This window comes from Muntiacus reevesi, chromosome 1, assembly GCF_963930625.1.
Source record: "Muntiacus reevesi chromosome 1, mMunRee1.1, whole genome shotgun sequence".
Taxonomy (NCBI): Eukaryota; Metazoa; Chordata; class Mammalia; order Artiodactyla; family Cervidae; genus Muntiacus; species Muntiacus reevesi.
The window spans coordinates 272,209,591-272,228,809 of NC_089249.1; the positions used below are offsets into that span (position 1 = coordinate 272,209,591).

Genomic DNA, 19,219 nt, shown 5'->3' on the forward strand with positions numbered 1-19,219 from the left:
GGGTCTAGCGCCTCTGTTAAAGGCCATTAAACTGGCTGGGAGTTCTCTGTTCCAAGGGGATGGACCAAGGTCAGATTTCACGGTAAAGTGGCGTGGAGAAATGAACTGAGAACACAGGGTGAGTCCGGCTCTCCTGCCCCACACTCACGGCCTCATACTGTTTAGGTCCTGTAAACAGCACTGTGGCTGACCTTGGTAGCACTGGGCCGGCGTGCCCCTTTGGCCACGGGCCACTTTTGTCTGTCTTAGTAGATCAACATTCTTTGAAGACTCGCTGTTGCTGCTGCTACTGCTGCTGCCCGGAGAGAATGAACCTCCGTGCCGTCCCCACACCTCCTGGGTCTTCTTTCAGCTTCCCCGCTCATGCCTTATCTACCCTGGGTTCAGTGAACAGTGTGAGTGGCAAGACATATGGACACACCACGGGGAGGAATTCAATACTGTGTCTTAAAATAAAGCAGCATCAAAACAAAGCAAAACTAGGTTCTGAAGGTTTTACACCTGGGGGCACGGGGCTGGGGAAGATAAAGCAGCCGAAGCAGCCGCCGGCGGGATGTTGGAGTCCTACCTGGCCTTGCCGTAGTCTGACTTTTACTCTGAAGCTGCTTGTTCATTGCAGTTATGCAAAGTTCTGCCGGAACAGAAAGTGAAAGCAGAAATAAGTTCCCCTCCATTCAAATCTGCAGCAGCGTGGATTGAGGTAACACAGCAACATTTCTCTTGAATCTGTCTTAAAATCCTCATCTTTCAGTGAGAATAATGACCTGAACAGACGGTATAAAGCTTCTGTATTGAGGAGCTCTTGTAATCTAAGCCGGGGATCCGGGGGAGGTGGGTGTATCTGGTACTACTGTTTTAGCACGAATGTGCAGCTAGGATGAGATTTGAGAATCCATCTGACTGACTCACTCACTTCTGGAGATTCTCTTAGTTTTTCCCAAATGTTTGCTGCAGTTCTTGGATCTTCTATCTCCAGGTATTTTGTTCAATGCAGCAAAGCACCGTATAAGGGAATCTCCACTGACAAACGGGCCAAGAGCTGTATTTCAGTCCTGACTCTGCTTCAGACTTCCTGTTTGATTCTGGGAGAGACACTCACCCTCAGTTTCTTTATCTGGACACCGAGAACTCGTACTAGCCAGCCTTTAAAGTTCTTACCAGTTCTAAAGTTAAAGGCCACAGAAGTAAATATTGAGGCCTTTCTCTCTTCTCTTACCAAAAAAGAAAGATATATATATATATATATATACACTTTTCCTTTGATGTGTCTGCTACACGTGGGGGAGAAGTTCCACAATTTAGACCAGAGAATGTGAGTTATAATAATCACAATAATTTAATGTTTAGCATTCATTACATGCTTTCTGCATGCTAGTTGCTGTGCTGTACCAAATTATTCATGTGAATTATTTCACTTAATTCTTCCAATGTTAGTGCAAATCATTACACAATTTATAGATGAGGAAACTGATGCTAAAAAAAAAAATCAGAAAATTTGCCCAAGATCATTCAGTGTAAGTATGATGGTGCTAGAATTGGAACCCTTGCACTCTGATTCCCGTGCCTGGGACCTAACGAACAAGTAATTTCATTTTTCAAATCATCAGAAATTCAAGCTTATTGACCAGTTATGGCTTTATGTATCAGAGGCCCTTGAAACATTAGGATTTGGTAGCAGTAATGTAATGTTTGTATAAAAAAGAGGGGAGAGTGTTGTTATTCAACCATATTTAACCATAGTTTTCTTTGTTTCTTTAATAATATTTGTTGATCTGCATTAATATTGAAAATTGGAAAATTGCAGCAACTCTTTAGACAATTAATTTAAGAGAATGTGTTACTGATTTTAAAAAAAAAAGGAAATGGAGAGCCATTCATGGGTTTAAGGTGAAGCTGGGAGGAGGTAAATAGAGGCAGGTGGCAGGGTGGGTGTCAGAACTGAATACCTAAATTACAATGTATATTGTTTGTTCTTATTTTATATATTTTGTAGTGTTACCCTTCCAATAAGAAATTGTCTTAGTTTTATTTACAGAGGCAGTGAGTTCAATTTGATTTGTGTTTTCAAACGTAGCCTGTGATGAAGACCAAAGTAGCTTAAATATGTTCTCAGTTTGAATATTATAAATCAAAATTTATTTCCATGGTTTTTGATATATTGGAAATAAACTGAAATAAAAAGTTAGGTTTAACAGCATCCTGTATACCAGCAACTATAGAATAGGGCCATTCAGAAAAGGGCCACAACCTTATTTATCCAAAGAGGTGAAATTCAATGCCATTAGCAATAGTAATAGCTAGTATCCCAAGAATATTGAATATTCTTCGTGACTTATTAAGATGAAATAGAGACACCTGTGCAACTTACTTTCAGATGTCCAAACACTCATGAAATGATGTGGGCTAATGTTAAAAATGTTCATCATGCAATGAATTTACACACCTACCATCTCTTCATTGCACAGGAATGCAGAGGGGATTCCACAGATCCAATTTTAAGGCAGAGTCCTTTCATTTGAGTTCTAAAAATTTTTATTTGTTATAACCAGATGATAGCTCACTTTCTACTTTATTTTGTGGTGATTTGGCCTCATTATGACATAGTAGATTTTTCCCATTCACATATATCCTTTTGTTGTTTTAAGGTTTTATTTATGAATTGGAGTGTTTTTATTTTCATGCTATACATGTTTTTTTTTTTTTCTTTCTAGATTAAATCTGTTTATTGAAACATATTGTTCGGATCCTGAGTGGCCTAACTGAAGCCAACACTTTGCTGTGGAGAACTATGAGATTTAGCCTGAACATTCATCTTCGGGAAAATTGATTTAGTATTCCATTCCTCTGTCATGGCTAATTCATGCAGAAAACTAGTATTTAATATTTACATAGGATTTTACTGCTCAGCAGTCATCATGCCCCAAAAATGTATTTGTTCTCAGTTCACAAGTTCACCTATAGGTGAGTTCAATAAGGATGCTGAGGCTTTCCCAGTAGCCACCAATGGGGAAATATTTCCTTGGCATGAGCTGAGGCTCCCCACTATGGTCATTCCCCTCCACTATGACCTTCTCATTCACCCAAATCTCACCTCCTTGAACTTTGTTGCATCTGAGAAGATCGAAGTATTGGTTCGAGATGCCACCCAGTTCATCGTCTTGCACAGCAAAGATCTTGAAATCATAAATGCCTCCCTTCAGTCAGAGGAGGATGTGAGATACAGGAAACCAGGGGAAAGGCTAACTGTTTTGAGTTATCCTGCTCATCAGCAAATTGCCCTGCTGGTTCCAGAGAAACTTAGGCCTAACCTGAGATACTCTGTGGCTATTGACTTCCAGGCCAAGCTAGCTGATGGTTTTGAAGGCTTTTATAAAAGCACGTACAGAACTCTTGGTGGTGAAACAAGGTAAGAGGAAGCTCTAGCTGTTTACAGTCTTTTGTAATACTTTCCTCATGGGTTATGTCTCTACCAGGAGCATGCTTCAGTAATCATTTATGAAAAGTCAAAAAAAAAAAAAAAAAACACCCGAAAACTCAGGAGAAGCTCTACCATTCCTAAAGTAAGTAACAATAAAGATGAAAAGACAGAATGCAGAGGCATAAATTGCTAGAGGGAAAGTAACCAAGAGGAAAGGCCAGTTTATGACTCTGACAAGATTGACACGCTTATCTGCTAGGGGAAATGATGATGGGTGCAGAGAGAGCTAAAGGATGGAAGGCTTCTCAAAGGAGGTGAGCCTTGATCTGAGACCAAAAGGAAATGTGTGTAAGATCTGGGTTGGGAGGGAGGAAGTGAAATCATGTACTTTGCCCAGAAACAGCATAACTCAGATCCAGGAGGCAGGAACAAGTCAGTTGAAGAACTGAGAAATATGGTCTATTCCATCAGCTCATACTGAGCACGTTATGTGCCAGGCACCATTCTAGGCACTGAGTGTATAGTAGTGGGATATAGACTAGGAGTTTGGAATAATTTAGCTGAGTGGTCAGAGAAGTTCTTGCTATGGAGGCAGTACATTTAGACTGAGATCTGAACTTTTTTTTAAAGGAGACAATCCTGAAGACACCTAAGTGCACAGTGTTCCCAGGAAAGGCATCAGCAAGTGCCAAGTCTGTAAGGCAGGAGTAATTGAGAGATGAAGGCCAGCATGAGAGAGAGATGTAGAGGAGAGAGAGGTCAGATCATGCAGACACTTAGAGCCTCTTGTTTTAGGCTTTGACTCAGGAACCATGGGAAGTCATTGGAAAGTTCTGATGTGATGTATGCTTTATAAAGATAATGTGTATGTTGATGGTAGATTATAGAGAGGAAAAGGTAGAAGCAAACTGGTCTTTCAGGAGGTCATTGCAGTTGTTCAGGTCAGAAAGGATGTTGGTTTGGACTGGCTGGTAGTGCTTCATGAAATGATTGAATTCGGCATTTGTTCCGAAGAAGGGTAAAACAGAATTTGCTGACACTGGTTATGTAAGGCAAGAGGAATCAAGGATGCTTCACAGGAAGGATGACTTGTTCCATGGCCAGGGTCCATCTCAGGGGTAAAAGGCGTCTGGTTTTGATGCTCTCCTCTTTTTATCAGTTGCTTTCAATTGCCAACTTGAGAAACCCCAGTACGATGGCTTTGGCACACAGTGGGAAGGGGGTGTCTTTCTCATGCAACAAGAAATTCAGAAGCAGGGCCTCCCAGGTTTGCTCCAGAGCTCACTAATGTTATCCAAGACCTAGACTCCTTTTATCTCCCTGCTTAGCCATCTTTGGCAGATGACTTTCCTCCTAATACAAGATGATTCCTGCACCTCTAGGCATCAAGTTCACATTCCAGGCAGGAAAACGGGGAAATGGGAAAGAGAAAAATGCTAAAAGAGACATTCCAGTCGAGTCTGACACCTTTTCCCAAGCTTTCTCATCCAATAATTTCAACTAGATCGGAATGAGTCATGTGCCCACCAAGCTGCAAGAGAATCTGGAGAAATGATTCTTTTATCCAGAGACATTGCCTTTCTGAACAAAGTCAGGATTCCACTGAAACTGAAGAAGGGGAATGGGTATTGGTAGGGATTTTAGCAGCTCAGTGTCTCCTCTCCCCTTCCCCAGCCCAGGTGCTCACTGCCCTCTGGGACTCACGCACGCACCCCTCAGCCCCCAGCAGTCCACCGAGGACAGCCCTTCCCCAGACCACTCTTGCCTTCCCCTTGGAAATGCGTTCCCCTCATTGTATCCTCAGTTCTCAGAGGCCTGTTCTCAGGTCTGCCACAGCATTGGACAGGAAAACTATCAACTTCTCACTGAGGCACCACAGGACTAGTGATGATTTATTTCACTTTCTCAACTGACAAAAGCTTCACTTAAAGGAAATACATTTTAAGGATATCATTTAGGGAGACAAGGGAGACCAGTTTAGTTCAGTTCAGTCGCTCAGTCGTGTCCGACTCTTTGCGACCCCATGAACCGCAGCACGCCAGGCCTCCCTGTCATTCACCAACTCCCAGAGTTTACCCAAACCCATGTCCATTGAGTCAGTGATGCCGTCCAACCGTTTCATCTTCTGTCATCCCCTTCTCCTCCTGCCCTCAATCTTTCCCAGCATCAGGGTCTTTTTCAATGAGTCAGCTCTTCCCATCAGGTGGCCAAAGTATTGGAGTTTCAGCTTCAGCATCAGTCCTTCCAATGAACACCCAGGACTGATCTCCTTTAGGATGACTAGTTGGATCTCCTTGCAGTCCAAGGGACTCTCAAGAGTCTTCTCCAACACCACAGTTCAAAACATCAATTCTTTGGCACTCAGCTTTCTTTATAGTCCAACTCTCACATCCATACATGACTACTGGGAAAACCATAACTGTGACTAGACAGACCTTTGTTGGCAGAGAGGGTAGTTTTTTAGAGTAGCAGCTTGAAAAATAACTACTTTCCAGTGTGTCTCTCATAATTAACTGAAGGCTATTTCCAACTCTTCCTACGATTAACTTGTCAGCTCTCTTTATACTCAGTTACTACCTTGTACGTCTTAACATGTAGGATGATTTGCAGGATAGTGTCAATGGGATTTTATGACCTCTCTGTCTCTCTTTTTCTCATTTACACAGATGTGTGCACACAAACAACTTAAAATGCAAAAATAATTCAGTCGACACTAATTCTTTGAGAAGCGGGAAGTCACTACTTTGCATGCAGCACTAAAATTAATTGTGTAAATAGCAAAGAAAATCTTAAACTTTTGACTTTTCCAGGGTTAGACTTTCTAAACCAAAATTTCACATTAATAAAAATTATTCCGGGTACTTGAGATTCCTTTAAATGTGTAGAACCAAATCAAAGTGACATCAAGGCCCCAGATAAGATATTTAGATCCCCAGCCTTACTTTTCTGGTCTGAAGTAGAGAATTAAACTGGGGCAAAAATTATCCTAGCAACTCCTCTTTATTGCTCTCCTGGTCCTTCTCACCCTTTCTCTGTTCCTTGAGATTTTCTATTCTGCCCTCCTCCTCCAGTGGAAGCATGCTTTCTAGGTTTGCTTCCTAATTAAAATCTTCAAGTCCGAAGAATAAATTTGTAATTATATCATTTCAAAATCTTCAAGGTGATGGAGTATAGAGGTTTGCCAGGGTATCTACCTACCTGTTATAGACTGAAGACTGGAGCTGCTTTGCTGGCAAGTAGAGAGAGCTAGAAGTGTCTAAGGGGAGCTTGGGTCCTCCAGGAAGAACCTTAGCCCAGCTCCTGCCTCTAGTAGGAGGAAAGTTGAAGATGTAGTTTCCATTCAGAGCTGCCCAGGGATGAAACTAAAGCTGGCACCTGGCCTGACTTCTTCCTCTTCCCTGGCCTGCGTCCTCCACTTCCTATCCCTTTGGCAGCACGTTCTCATAAATCAGGGTCTGCTTCTTGGGAACACAACCTAAGACATCACTCACCTCACAAATATCCAAATGGCTGATTGAGATTCACTCAGGTTTAGTGATGATACTAAACTGCTAACTTCTAGTCAATTTTGAAGTCAAATGGGGCATACCTGTTGAGAGGGTAATAGGCAGGAAGGTCAGGGGTCTGCAAACCGAGGAAATAGGTTGCAAGTGTCAGACTTTTTTTTTTTTTAATCTCTCTCTTAAGCAGCAAGAGGGAACAAACTACAAGTGTTAGATTTTTTTTTCCTTTCTCTATACAAATTTAAAAAGAGGTTTCTTTTAAAATTCTGTGTTGCCATAATGACACCTGGTTCCACCTTAACTTAACTTGTCTCAAACCATGAGCTAACCAATGCATTTTTCTTATGGAATTGTTTTTCTTAAGCTGTGTTAGTGAACTATGCATTTACCCTAGACTCTGTCTTCAAGTTGGTTCCACCTAAGACTCAGAACCAACTTGACAAACCAGTAAATTTTAGTCATACAATTGCTCTCCTAATCTATGTCAATGAAACCATGTATTTGCTTGGAAACCTGCCTTTCAAGATTTCATGGCCTGGGATGACTCACCTTGTGCCAGTGTTATCTCGAAATGCATGTTGTGGGTGAGGGGCCTAATGTCACTCTAAGTTGTGACACATTTATTTTCTCTAATTAGCAGCCTGCTAGTAGCTATAGAACATCCAGCTACAGACTAGCAGGGGGCACTCTTTCTGCCCCCTTCTGATGTCTATGTCAGAAGCTTTCTCTATCTCTTTTACACTTTAATAAAACTTTATTACACAAAAACTCTGACCGATCAAGCCTCATCACAGGCCCCAGCTTGACTTCCTCTCCTCCGGAGGCCAAGAATCCAGGCGTCTCTCACAGCTCAGCAACAACCTTTCACTATCTCAGCAATGTGTCAATACTAGGTAAAGATCCTAGTAAAGTCACTTAAGTTCTCAGAGCCTCAATATCCTTATCTGTCATAAATATGAAGACAATCATGTAAATAGAGTGCCTGGCACAGTGCATTATTATGATTGGCAGCTGCTAAACAAATTTTACCTTCATTTTCTTCAAAAACTAAGAGTCACTAAGATTATAGTTTGAGAAATCAAACATATCACTTCCAGGTTTGATAAGCTGTGTTCTGAAGATAAAATTCTTTTCCCTTTCTTTTATGATTTCACTTGGTGTATTCCGACTGGAATGGACTTCTTTTCACAGAATGATTGCAGTAACGGATTTTGAGCCAACCGAGGCACGAATGGCTTTCCCTTGCTTTGATGAACCATTGTTCAAAGCCAACTTTTCCATCAAGATAAGAAGAGAGAGCAGACACATTGCCCTCTCCAACATGCCAAAGGTATTCCCACTTTCAGAAACTTTGGGAAATTGTACTCAAAATGAACTTCAGTCTTTGTTGTGTTTTAATATTTGCTTTGTTTGCAGGACTTAAGCCATTAATTTGTTCTTACTCCATCTACATGTTGCATAATAACTCCGATCCATCTATATTTTAAAATCATTCTGTTTGGGCATTTTTACATAAGAAACTTTTTGTTTTAAAGAAAGTGATTTATATTTTACTTGTGTTTATATGCAAGCAGTGTTCTTTTAAATCGGTGTTATTTGGCCATCGATGAAATTCAGAATCACCCAGAAGAGCACTTCTCAAACTTTAATGTTTGAGATCATCTCAAGATCGTCTCAATGAGATCGTCTGAAGATCTTGTTAAAATTCAGGTTCTGATTCAGTTGGCCTTGCTGTGAGGCTCAAAATTCTGCCTTTTTATTAACAGCAAGCTCCCACGTGGTACCACTTTGCCGGTCCAAGCACCACATTTGGAATAGTAAGGATCTAGAGAATGCTCCATGGGCCCATCCTGCAAATTCGGATCTAGGAGTCTGTGATAGAACTTAGAAATCTTTTTAAGTTCCATGAGTAGTCCTTAAAATTATTTATGAAAATTATTTGAAAATCATATGAAAAGTTACAAACTTTTTAATTGAAACAGACCTCTGAACACTTTTATTTGGCTCATATTTATGCTCAAAATTCAAGGACTCTGAATGGCACAGTAGACTCTTGAGCCTTATTTGATTTCCTCACTAATGATGCACTTGCCTTTTTTGCTGTTGAATGAAGTGTAAAATATTTCTCCATTGCTACCTAGAAAGTTGGATAAAAATAGAGGCCCTCCTGACAGTGCTTCAGGAGGATGAGCTCAGAAGCAACCGGATCATCATAACCCAGCCAGTGACTCCAGCCCGTTTTCCTCTCTGCCCTCTTTAGTGATTGTCTTCTGTGGATAAAGTGGGAAAATGAGTCCATAAGCTAGAAACTGAATTTCCCCCAGATTTCTGTTTAACGCTGGAAAAGTTTTTGCTTTGAAATGCTTGCAGAGCAGATCAAGGGGGAAAGTAACACACTCCACATGACATTTATCCCGCCGTTTTTTTCATGATCGTGCAGACAGCAATTTAATTAGCCTACTCCCTGTCAGGTAAAAAGGATTTGCTGCTTAACTCCAAGTTTTCTTTTTAGTGGAATGTTCATTTAAGGGCCATTCAGTCTGTTTCCTAGCAGCTTTTTATTAATATATTTTTTCACATGAATCATCATGGAGGATAAAGTAAAAATACAAGTAGTAGTGCCTTTTAATTAAAATGTGATACAAACATAAATTGTCATTTTGTTATATTAGAATTTCAGCTTTCTGAAATGTTCAGAATTGTGTTTCTCACATGTAAGAAAAATAAGTGAAAAAAATTTTAAAATATTTTATATAATCCTTGAACTTTGCATTGCTTCAGTTGACTGGGCCAGTTCTCTGGATCATGCTTTTTTCAGCAAACACTGGCTTAGCTTTCTGCTCCATATTGACATGACCAGGCTTCCATGGATATTCAAAATAAGGAGAGAGAGAAAGAGCTGAAGTAATGCTATGATCATACTCTTTGGATAATACCTATGGCACTTAAGATGGGTTGTGGACTGGTGAGAAGCAACTTAGAAGTTCTCAGTTGGTTTATTTTAGAAGAAAAGAATACAAGTTAAGAATACAAGAAAGTGAGGCAGTCAGCCAAGTGCTAGGAGAGGCAGTGCATATCTTTGGGGCATTCCTTTGTCCTCTTCATTCCTTGAAGGAACACACGCCTGCTGGTGACACTTGCTATGTAAGTAGAATCCTGCTGAAATGGAGAAAAACAGCTAAATCCTTCTCTAGCAACAAGTGTTTTATACTTGGAGCTTACATCACCATCCTGGAAGAACTTACACTAACACTACAAACACTTCTATTTAAGGCAATGCTAATCTACATGGGTGACTCCAGGTTCCTGAACCAAATTCAGCCTCTATGGGCTACTTCTTTACCTGGGAGGAGGAGATAAATCAGAGGGAATGCCCACCTGTCTCCTCACCAGCTCTGCCACCAGTTCTCCAGTGTCACAGACCCATTTCTCCACGGTCCCACAACCTTTCTTCTTCCTCTCCTCACCCATCTACACGCTTGACTAAATGGTTTTGCTGCTGAGCTTGGTCAGAGGACCACAAAAATAGTGTCCCCTCCTCAGCCCCTACCATCACCTCTCGTCTGCTAGGGGTATGTACCCGTAGAACTGTGGTTCAATCAGACTCCTTACAAAGGAGATTGTTTTTGGAAAAAATTAACTTTCAGATAGAGGTGAAACTTAAAGCCCTATATATACTACTACCTTTTCAAGGGTACTTGGTCAGTGTTTTCTACTTTATTGGAACTTAGGAATTGAATTTTTGATAGAATTCTGTAGAATCAAATTCCGTAGAATTTAATAGCACAAACATTTGTCATTGACATAGGCTAGACAGTTTGTGATAATCCTTCAGGCTATTTTTTCTCACCAAAGCAAACTGCAGTCTTATACAAACACACAAAATATGCTTAATAATCTATGGTTAGCACTGCCACAACCCTGATGCCTTAAAAGGGGTTTGGAGAGGGTGAGCAACAAGCCCGTTGAAGACTTGCTACCAGTTTGAAGAAAGTGGTATTTTCAGATAACAGGATCTGTGTCCTTTCAGAATTCAGGGGCATTATACCATGGTGAAGACCATCTTTGGAACCAGCTATCCGGAGCAAGTAAAGATAGAATTCAGTAATTACTCAGTGAATTTGATGGATGCAGCTGACCAGTCTATAGACTTAAAACTTTTTACTTCCTCGGTAGATAGGCGGAAGCTTAAATTACTAATGACCTCCTTGGCCTGACTGCTTTCGTGGCTGAATCAATGAAGCAAAGATAAAATAAGACTATGACTCAAGCTGTCACAGCAAGAGCCAGAATGAGCAATGCCTTTGGAGTCACACAGCCACATCGACATCTTGGTCCTACCGTGAAACTAGCCGTGTGATCCTGGGCAATCAGTTAACATTTCTGAGACTCTGTTTCTTCACCTGTGAAATTATACCTACCTCATACACAAATAACAGGAGGATTAAAAGATGACGCAAACCATCCAGCACAGTTCTGCTTCCCATTTCTTTCTGCAACAGATTTTATTTATTATATAACAAAGGGAAGGGGACTATTCTCTGGCACTTTTGCTTAGAAGTACAAATGTTGAATTGATGCCAGTGTTGGAGATGATTGCATTTCAAGAATATGGAACCGTCTAAGATATTTCTATGCTTTCAACAACAAAATAGGCATCATTTTCAGATTCCTAAATTAGCACATCGTGTCTTCGAGGAAGTCTAGAGATAAAAGAAATAGAGGGAGGCGAAGCCACAGAATGTCATGAAGAGTCCTCCAATCTATATGGGCATCACGCAGAGCATCAGGCTCACCTCTAACTTACATAGCCTACGTCATAGGCATTCTTGTAAAATACTCCAGTTCTCAGATACCGATTCTTTCCCTTCCTGTAGGTTAAGACGATTGAACTTGAAGGAGGCCTCTTGGAAGATCAGTTTGAAACTACTGTAAAAATGAGTACCTACCTCGTAGCCTACATAGTTTGTGATTTCACTTCTGTGAGTGGCACCACCTCGTCAGGGGTCAAGGTGAGTTTGAGTTCTCATTTCATACACAGTGCAGGGTAGCGTCCTACAGGCAATGAGCTGTTCTTTAAAATTTCCCCCCTTATTATAAAATACCATACTTATTTACAAAAACAGAGAGAGATAAAAAATAAAATAACCTGTGAGGACTCCAGGGGCATATCCTGGTGTATTCCAAGTGTTTTCTGTAAGTCTGTCAGTATACGACTGGATTTAATAACAATATATACTCTATAAATCTATATATACTCTTTAAAAATAATATGCAACTATTTTATCTCACCATAATATGCTATAAAAATTAAATGGCATTAAGCATTTTTCTATAATATTAATGATTGCATAGTATTGTATTCTAATGCATAGAGGTACCATATGGATTTTTTTAATCAGCATCTTATTCTAGGACATTTACATTGTTTCCAATTGTTTTCTGTAATTTTATTTCCTTAATGAAAGGAGGTCTTCATCATTTTTAGAGCCTTCATTGTTTACAAAAAGTTATAATACCCAATAACTGGGGCTTCCCAGGTGGTGGAGCGGTAAAGACTTCACCTGCCAGTGCAGGAGAAGCGTGCTCAACTCCTGGGTCGGCAACACCTCCTGGAGGAGGAAATGGCAACCCACTCCATATTCTTGCCTGGAGAATTCCATGGATAGGGGAGCCTGGCAGGGACTGCAGAGTCAGACAGAACTGAGCCACTGAGCACAAATACACACAATAATTATCTGATAAGTTTTGTGAATGTCAATGAATACATGAAAAATAAAAAAGGACCCCTTACCCTGAGGAACTGTTACAGACCCAAAAATATATTCACAGAGCCATAAAAAAGTGCTTATGAAAAATAGCAATAAAACATCGGTTATAATTTCCTTACATACTAGACCTATGGATACGCAGATATATATTATCAGCAATGTGTCTACATACATCGCTGCACACAGATATATATGTAGGTAGATATAGGTGTGTGTGAGGTCAGATTGTATTTTACTTTAGGGGACAGGGTCCTGTCAGTTTCCTTGGATTCACACCGCGGCTCTACAATTTTCCATTTGTGTAACTTGAAGCAAGTTATTTAATCTCCATGTGGTTTCATTGCTTCATTCCTAACATGAAGAAAATAGCTCTATTTCAGGAGGTGGTTGAAAGGACTAAGTTAGATTTTACAAGTTTGACAAGTGTACATTTAGTACAGTGCCTGGTAAGGCACTGTGGCCACTAATATATCTTTCTTATAAAATTTCTGAGGGATTTCAGTTAATTTGGAGCATGAAAGCAGATTATGAACTGAAAGCAATCCTGTACTTGAAACCCAAGAAACCTGGAATCTGACTTTATTTTTTCCACTTACTAGCTAGTAGTTACCATGCAGGGAGTCAGTGAACCTATCTGGGCATTTTCGAGTTTAAAGAAAGCACAACAGAGGGTGGTTTCAATAAGCTCATGAAGGCTTTTCCACCTAATACAATTGTGTTTTATTGAAACTATTTTGGTGGTCATCATTTTGGAAAGCTAATTCTCAAGTGCTAGAATGCATGATAGTGATGAACTGAAGTGAACTCTCGTGATGTAATAGGTTTATATAGTTTGAAATGTACAGATTGACACCTACGGAATATGCTGTAACAGAAAACACAGGATTGCTTATAGTTTTCAAGAAGGACTTTTTCTTTAATACCTTACAGAACATCTTACCCCCTGTTGACAGCATGTTTAACGGTATCTCAATACTTTCTTGAAAAATACAGTCTCCATTTTCGGGTGAAGGTTGTTAGGAATGGGGTCATGCCAAGGAGCTGTCATTCAAAGATCATTCTTCTCACCAACATTTCCCAGGTGTCCATCTATGCATCCCCAGACAAATGGAGTCAAACACATTATGCTTTGGAAGCATCACTGAAGCTGCTGGACTTTTACGAAAATTACTTTGATATTCACTATCCACTCCCCAAACTGGGTAGGTTCAAATTCTAGATCATTGTCTTTACTTTTAGAACTTGCTTTGATTTCCTCCCTCTTTATATGTGATTAAAATGAGCACTGAGGAACTTCAGTTAGCCCAGAAAGCAATAATTTATACCTGAGAGATGTCTTGGAGTGTAGAAAATAAAGTATTTATGAGAAGCCCAAGTACTTGGGTTCATTTTTCTATTCTTTTATCAGGTTTAATACTAAAATATCTGCATTTTATATTAGATTTAAATGGATGAATTTTCTGGAGCATATATTTCCTTCTATACCATATTCGTACAAGACTAGCAATCTTTTATAAGAGTTGCCAAAGGTTTATGTAAATAGCTGAAAACTGTCCTACCATCTGTTATCTACAGAGTGTTTGAAGCTGGAAGATAAGACTGTGGCACAGACATTTAAAAAAACAAAGAGCGAGAGAGAGAGATTTGGAGGAAATAGATAATTAGAATGTGGTAGTAGTTGATCTTTATATGAGAGGATACAAATAGCTTATCTTTGTTGGTTTCCATTTTCTATCTTAAAAAATAAAAATTGTGATTTTTATGATATTGCAGAATGTATAAAAACACTGACAAATTTTATAACTTATGTAGATTAATTTTTAGAGTTTTGGACAGTGACAAAACTGTTTTCCTCTGGGACTTTATAACACACACCTTATCATGTCCTTCTTCCCCTTTTCTGGCCAACTTCATGTAGTTTTTCTTAGTGAATTAATGGACTATCAGAAGACATTTCCAGGGGCTATTCCCATAGTTCCTGAGTCTCATGATATCATTATAGCACAGGTTCTATATACCCTTTAGTACAGACATACTAAATCAGGTTACCCACAGTCCATTGCTGTCCTCTATGTCAAAAATCAAGGAAAAATCAAATAACAGCCATCAACAATCCTAAGCTGTTCTTGAAAAATGTGACCTCGAAGACCATATGAAATGAATGCATTTAAAATAAAGTTAACTGAAAGGAAGCATGCAGCTTAAGAAAAAGTAGAGCAGATATATTTAGCAAACAAAATTCAGCAACACATCAAAAAACTCATACACCATGATCAAGTTGGGTTAATTCCAGGGATGCAAGGATTCTTCAATATATGCAGATCAATCAATATGATACACCATGTTAACAAATTGAGAGATAAAAACCATATGATCATCTCAATAGATGCAGAAAAGGCCTTTGACAAAATTCAACACCTATTTATGATTAAAACTCTTCAAAAAATGGGCATAGAAGAAACCTACCTCAACATAGTAAAGGCCATATATGATAAGCCTACAGCAAACATTATTCTCAATGGTGAAAAACTGAAAGCACTCCCCCTAAGATCAGGAACAAGACAAGGGTGTCCACTTTTGCCACTATTATTCAACATAGTTCTGGAAGTACTAGCTACAGCAATCAGAGAAGAAAAAGAAATAAAAGGAATCCAGATCAGAAAAGAAGAAGTAAAGCTCTCACTGTTTGCAGATGACATAATGCTGTACATAGAAAACTCTAAAGATTGTATCAGAAAATTACTAGAGCGAATCAGTGAATTTAGCAAGTAGCAGGATACAAAATCAATACACAGAAATCACTTGCATTTCTATATACTAACAATGAAAAATCAGAAAGAACAATTAAGGAATCAATTCCATTCACCATTGCAACAAGAAGAATTAAATATCTAAGAATAAGCTTACCTAAGGAAATGAAATAACTGTACACAGAAAATTAGAAGACACTAAAGAGAGAAATCAAAGATGACATAAACAGATGGGGAGACATTCCATGTTCCTGGGTAGGAAGAATCAATATTGTGAAAGTGACTTTACTACCAGATTAAAGATTCAACAGCAATCCCTATCAAATTAGCAACGGCATTTTTCACAGAAATAGAACCAAAAAGTTCACAATTCATATGGAAACACAAAAGACCCCCAGTAGCCAAAGCAGTCTTGAGAAAGAAGAATGGAGCAGGAGGAATCGACCTTCCTGACTTCAGATTATACTACAAAGCTATGGTCATCAAGACAGTATGGTACTGGCACAAAAACAGAAATATAGACCAATGGAACAAGATAGGGAGCCCAGAAATAAACCCATGCACCTATGGGAACCTTAGTTTTGAAAAAGGAGGCAAGAATATACAATGGGGCAAAGACAGCCTCTTCAATAAATGGTGCTGGGAAAACTGGACAGCTACAAGCAAAAGAATGAAGTTAGAACACTTCCTAACAGCACACACAAAGATAAACTCAAAATGGATTAAACACCTAAGTGTAAGACCAGAAACTATAAAACTCTTAGAGGAAAACATAGGCAGAACACTCAATGACATAAATCAAAGCAAGATCCTCTATGACCCACCTCCTAGAGTAATGGAAATAAAAACAAAAGTAAACAAATGGGACTTGATTAAACTTAAAAACTTTTGCACAGCAAAGGAAACTATAAGCAAGGTGAAAAGAAAACCTTCAGAATGGGAGAATCTAGTAGCAAATGAAATAACTGACAAAGGATTAATTTCCAAAATAAACAAGCAGCTCATACAACTCAATACCTGAAAAACAAACAACCCAATCAGAAAGTGGGGAAAAGACCTAAACAGACATTTCTCCAAAGAAGACATACCGATAGAAAACAAACACATGAAAAGATGCTCAACATCACTCATTATCAGAGACATGCAAATCACAACTACAATGAGAAATCACCTCACACCGGTCAGAAAGGCCCTCATCAAAAAGTGTACAGTTAATGCTGGAAAGGGTGTGAAGAAAAGGGAACGCTCTTACAATGTTGGTGGGAATGTAAATTGATACAGCCACTGTGGAAGACAGTAGGGAGATTCCTTAAAAAACTAGGACTAAAACCACCATATGACCCAGCAATCCCACTCCTAGGCATATACCCTAGGAAACCAAAATTGAAAAAGACACATGTGTTCCATTGTTCATTGCAGCACTATTTAAAATCGCTAGAACCTGGAAGCAACCTAGATGTCCATCAACAGATGAATGGATAAAGAAGTTGTGGTACATACACAATGGAATATTACTCAGTCATAAAAAGGAACACATTTGAATCAGTTCTAATGAGGTGGATGAACCTGGAACCTATTATGCAGAGTGAAGTGAGTCAGAAAGAGAAAGAGAAATACCGTATTCTAACACATTTATATGGAATCTAGAAAAATGGTACCAAAGACCTTATTTACAGGGCAACAGTGGAGAAACAGACATAGAGAATAGACTTATGGACATGGGGAGAGGGGAGGAGAGGGTGAGATGTATGGAAAGAGAAACATGGGAACTTACTTTACCAGGCGTAAAATAGATAGCCAAGGGGAATTTGCTGCTCGTCTCAGGAAACTCAAACAGGGGCCCTGCATCAACCTAGAGGGGTGGGATGGGGAGGGAGACGGGAGGGAGGGTCAAAAGGGAGGGGAGAATGTGCACCTATGGCTGATTCATATTGAAATTTGACAGAAAACACCAAAATTCTGTAAAGCAATTTTCCTTCAATTAAAAAATAAATTAAAGAAAAAGAAAAAGTAGAGCAGACATAAGCATTTCTAATGGCTGTGGGAAATACTGTAACTAATATAAAATCATTGATGCAGTTTAGAAAAGGAATCATTCCCATATTTGAAGTGCTAATGAATACTAATCTTGATTAGTGCTAGTTTACTTTTTGATTGCATTATACATATTGGCTTTTATCCAATAGAATTAAGCAATACTAAATCCAGACAATGAAATTTCAAGCCAAGTGACTTGATTTATTTCAAATTATTATTATTATTTTTTAGTTACCTGGCTTTTCAGCCAAAGGACAGTATTTTTTCCAGTATGACCTGGCAGAATAAAAATAAGTCTACGATTAAATATTAGCCAGAAGTTTTATAATCAACATGAAATCATTGCAAAGGGTGTATATATACACATATATATGTATATATATACTCTCACACAGACATGATATAAATTAATATACATTAATTGAGCTCCAGGAGGCAGTGATGGACATGGAAGCCTGGTATGCTGCAGTTCACGTGGCTGCAAAGAATTGGACATGACTGAGCAACTAAACTGAACTGAGTATACATTATACCTGAGGTGCTTAAAGATGATTAAATTTTACATTTTTTTCTCTAAAATTTTGTCAAGAAGTAGAGGAAATATTAACAGTGAAAAGGAAATTGAGGTCAGAAAGAATTGATGCCTACAGTTTTTTCCCTTTACTGCCTTAGAAGGACACTTAGAGGCTGTATGTGCTTGAAATATTGACTATAGAGATGCTTCTAAAGGGTGTTCTCCTGAAATTAAAAATCCCTTATTTTCTCTTTATTATAGAAATTAGTTCATTATATGTTTTGTTGAATCCAAATATTTTAGAAATCATTTGATACCTTATATTTTCAAAGTCTCTGTAATACTAATATAAAATACAATATGAGTGTTTTAAAATGAATTATTTTCTCAGCAGTAATGCACCTAAGGTAATTTCACAGTTTAGTTTTTAGGAAACAATGATTATTTCACTAGGCTACTTCACCTACAAATAAAACTTTATTAATAAATTTTATTCTGCTTGATGATGGATACTGATTATTTTCAGCAACTACAAGACACAATATCAATGTTAAGAGTAAAAGATACTCAGTGTTTTCAGAATGTCTGCTTATATATACTGAAAGGATCATAACATATTTAAGAAGGAAGCAAATCCCACTTCTGGTGTAGGAGCCGTAATGATTGAGTATGGTTGTTCTTATTTCTTAGATCTCATTGCCATTCCTGACTTTGCAAGTGGAGCCATGGAAAACTGGGGCCTCATCACGTACAGAGAGACGTCACTGCTCTTTGACCCCAAGACCTCTTCTACTTCTGATAAACTGTGGGTCACCGAGGTGATAGCCCATGAACTAGCGCACCAGGTAGCTGGCTCTCACGGCATTCTCTCAGGGTCGGTTCCAAAGAGCGTCATGCAGAACACCCCCAGTATTCCCCAAGCAATGTAAGATCATGTCATTTTATTTCCTGGGGGCACCTTAGGGATCATCAAACCAAAAACTATATGTCAAGTAGCAGAATGTTCACCCTCTAGACTATGGGTCTCATACCAGATTTTTATCACAGGAGAACTGGCCACTATGTCCTCTAAAGCTTTTCAAGGCACAAAACCTTCAAATGTCTTTTAGTAAAGAAGGGTGACGATCACAGAGGTACATAGAGCACAGTATTATAAACCCCTACAAATAGAGATTTTTATTATTTCCCCATATACCCTCTAATACAGTGGCATTCCAGTCTAGGGC

The 19,219-nt window shown here is 39.0% G+C and overlaps 1 protein-coding gene across 1 annotated transcript in view; it reads left to right on the forward strand.

Moving 5' to 3' along the window:
- Positions 1-567: 567 nt before the first annotated feature.
- ERAP2 (endoplasmic reticulum aminopeptidase 2) overlaps positions 568-19,219 on the forward strand; it is a 44,483-nt gene continuing 25,831 nt past the window's right edge. Inside the window, exons 1-6 of the mRNA XM_065919108.1 lie at positions 568-700; positions 2,712-3,406; positions 8,113-8,251; positions 11,799-11,933; positions 13,774-13,894; positions 18,684-18,838. Of these exons, the coding sequence (XP_065775180.1) occupies positions 2,850-3,406; positions 8,113-8,251; positions 11,799-11,933; positions 13,774-13,894; positions 18,684-18,838 (1,107 nt within the window). The 5' untranslated portion in view covers positions 568-700; positions 2,712-2,849. The remainder of the gene's footprint in view (positions 701-2,711; positions 3,407-8,112; positions 8,252-11,798; positions 11,934-13,773; positions 13,895-18,683; positions 18,839-19,219) is intronic.